The sequence below is a fragment of the Anneissia japonica genome, unplaced genomic scaffold (genome assembly GCF_011630105.1).
Source record: "Anneissia japonica isolate Jap-2015-1 unplaced genomic scaffold, ASM1163010v1 scaffold466_len1169948_cov191, whole genome shotgun sequence".
NCBI classification, from domain to species: Eukaryota; Metazoa; Echinodermata; class Crinoidea; order Comatulida; family Comatulidae; genus Anneissia; species Anneissia japonica.
In genome coordinates, this window is record NW_022689540.1 from 794,290 (window position 1) to 797,950 (window position 3,661).

General features: G+C 37.1%; 1 protein-coding gene across 1 annotated transcript in view; it reads left to right on the plus strand.

The window, feature by feature from the left end:
• The first annotated feature begins 1,470 nt into the window (after nt 1-1,470).
• Nucleotides 1,471-3,661, plus strand: part of LOC117125290 (probable citrate synthase 1, mitochondrial) — a 13,030-nt gene continuing 10,839 nt past the window's right edge. The window contains exon 1 of the mRNA XM_033271762.1: nt 1,471-1,629. Coding sequence (XP_033127653.1) covers nt 1,582-1,629 — 48 coding nt within the window. The 5' untranslated portion in view covers nt 1,471-1,581. The remainder of the gene's footprint in view (nt 1,630-3,661) is intronic.

The following is a 3,661-nucleotide window of genomic DNA, read 5'->3' on the forward strand; positions in this document are numbered from 1 at the left end:
TGATTTGTTCTGTGTTCCCACCACGAAGCGGCCATTACTCTTCGGTAACATTTCATCTCAAAAACATTTATGGCAGCCTTCACCTTTTCACTTAGAATCCAGGCCTCACATCCAGCTGTAGGGAATGCTTTTGTATTTAGGTTCTGGCCTTTCCATAAATACTTCTTTTTGATTTTGTTCATCCCAATTGCTATCCTTCTTTTAATTTCACCAATCTGGCTAGCATCTTCGTAGATGTTGGTCCCTAAATATTCATAACTGGTGACTATTACATACAGTACGGTACCTTTAATTTTGTTGTGACGTATTTTTGAGATAAATTAAACCATACTGTCGATTTTTTAACTGTCACTTTTATTTGAAATGACAGTGACATATAAATCAGGAAAATTAACATGAGAAATGTGTGTATAAGGTTAAGCGAGTAGGACCCGATGGACTGAGGGGAGAAGTTTCAGAAAATTGGCCTCTGATGCCCAGACAAGACGATAATAATTAATCATTTATAAACTTTAAATGCTTACCACCTATTGCGTCTAAACTCCTGATGTCAAAATAAGTCATCAAAAATATTTTCACTACTCCACACCCCGAAAATAGAAATAAACATCACGCCTAATCTTAGATCCATTTTTTTTTTTTTAATTTGGAAATTCAAATCGAATTTGCTACTAAACCAGCGGTCACTTCAGATATTTGCCGACAGGGAGACCGGACCAAGGAGCCCGCCCCGGTGAGGTCCGGAATGAAAATTTCAGGGTTCACAGCAGTGAGAAAGCTTTCATGGCTTATTGCCCAATTTTGCTTTTGGACTAGGCCTACAATAAGGGGTTGGCAATAAAAATATTTTATTTGGATAGGCAAAATCATATTTTTGGTCCGACGTCCTCCTCGTTGGACGGGACAGTGTTCCGGGCCCGTTCGAAGTGAGTGGGGGAGGGGGTGGCGGAGGAGGGAATTATCATCCCTGACACCCTGGCGCCACCATTGCCATCAAATGTGTGTGCAAGACCAGACTTTGTTTATACCTTGTTTATTAACGAACCCTGCGCCGCCCACCAATAATGATTCGAATAAAAGTAACACTTTATGTTTGACCAGTTTTTCTTAATTTTTATTAAACCCGCTGCTGCCTTGAAATCTCCAAGACTATTTGCTAAATACGAAAACAAATGTTATTTTTAGTTTCTTTTCCACCTTCCTCTGACTATCTTTTTCAGTTCTCAAAACAAGTTAGAAAAAATTCTCGCCTAAAAGCCTATATTATGCCTATGTTTGAATATGTCAGAACAGTTAAATAAATATTACATGATATATTGATTAATTTATTATGACAAAATATATATCAATGTCTGATTTGAACCCGGAATCTACCACTGAACCACTTCGGCCACCAGACACATGTGTATGCGATAACGGTACTGTTAATAGACTGTCGCTCGCTGCTGTAACTTGTAGAGCTCCCTCTAACATTTCCTTTGGGAGAAGTGGAGAAACGAGACGGTACGCGAGAGGGCAGCGGAATTCGAAGCTGAAGTCTGTATTTAAAAGTTATTTTTTGTAGAAATTACTTTATTCAGTATGTCATTTATCAGAATATTTTCACAAAATATTTTACGTGTAAAACCGGTAAGTTATTTGTTCTTCTTTTAGGTACGATTGTAAAATTGTCGAATTTAATACAACACACACTTGCATCGAGACTTTTTTTTTAGCCTCAGCGAGAATTCTTGCTCGACGTCGGGCCATATGCATGGTGATCAGCAGTGAGGCTCATCAGTGCAGACCGCAAGGTCACAATCCATAGTGAGCCGGTATTTCAGTTGTTCTGTTATCTAGGCGTAGTCTCTGGCCTAGGCTCCTATAAAAGAAATGAAAATGTTCTGTAAATTAATACAACGCTTAAAGTTAAAACATGATGTGTAATAACTCAAGCTACTTTGTCTCTTTACTTTAGTCCTAAACTAGGCTAGGCCCTAGCCCTAGCCTTGCATATTGTACAACAAGAAGTAGGCTGTGCCTATCATTCCTAGGCTAGACCTATGCCCTAGGCCTACTACTACTACTACTAGGCCTCTAGAGTGAATACAGTAGGCCAATACAATTAAATTTATTCCTGAAGATTAAATTAAATAATAAATGTCAAAATATTGAATCAAAAAACAAAGTCATGTATTCCATTTCTTGAGTTTTTTTTGTGTTACTCTAGGCCTAGGCCTATATAAGAATTCTGCAAGTAAAATTGTATTATTATAGGTATGCACCAAATTGCACAATTTAAAACCCAAAAATGAAAATGTTTTCTATTGTCGGACTCGGAGGGGATCCACCCCTCCCACACCCACCCATCCCTCCCCCTTCCCGCTCACCTCGCTCCCTCGATTATTTGATTGTTTTCACTCCCAGCTAATTAACAAACTTAGCATCTTATACAACAAATACAAGAAGTGCATCAAATATTTAATGTGAAAAAGTCCATCATACAAGTGACTAGTGCAACCACTGTATGTCATCATCTAATGGTTCCTTTTATTGCAAGAGAACCAAAATATAAAATGCAAAACTTTGCATTAGCTACTGTATTTACTATCATTGTTTGTTACAAATGAGGATTGAGGTGTATATTAATCTTTTATTAATGATTCCAACACATGGTATTGTAAAAATACTATTGCTGGTACCACTTTTCATTCTTTATTGTATGCCACAAATACAGCATTTATGTGGGTATGTGTTGCTTCCTACAAATAACTAGATTTTGTATTATGGAAAATTATGATCAAATATAGTGTGTTAAGGGGAATAATATCCCTGATGATCATTGTTCTACAATACTGTATTTGCCCTCCTAATTACTATCTCCCTTTTCATAGCCTGAGTTTACAAACAAGAAAAGTCATTGACTTCTAATACAGTAGTAATACACATTTTTTTTGCAAAATATATAGTTTTCATATAACAATGCATGTGTAAAACAAAATGTATACATGTCTTCTTTACAATAAAAGAATAAACCGTAGTATGTGAAAGTCATATTTCAAATATTATTTTGTACCTGCTCAATAATAATAATAACTTAGGCCAAGTAAAAAAAAAATATGTTTCGCGTCCCCGCCCGCATCGTTTTTTTCGCCCGCCTTGATTTTTTTATTTTTTTTTATTTTTGGAAAATTCGTGAAAATAAAGAAAAAATATATCGAAAATTTAGAATTAAATGTTGGAAAATAAATACCCTAGCCTAAAATAGTGCAATATCTTCGTCTAACCTTTCGTATAGTAAAGCTATGCCTAGGCTAGCCCAATATCTCTACCTAGGCTTGCCCGATATCTCTAGGCTAGGCCTAGGCCGTCGTCTACTCTGGGCGTCAGGCGGCAAACCTCGAGTTCACTTCACTAGAGCACGTTTGTCATGCATACAATTGCCGTATTCGATTGGGACTATATGTTGAGTATGTTATCCCGTTGAGTACAAAACTCAACGATAAATTCCGAGCATTAACTTCGTTGAGCAGTTTCCGTTGAGCAGAGCACGAAAGTCCCAATCGAATACGGCAGATGATTTCCGATGAATTCTGGAATTTCTCGTTATACTGGCCCTCTATGTCAGATTGTATGGAATAGTTTCATGTGAAGACGTCTGAGACGTAACATCGGGAACATT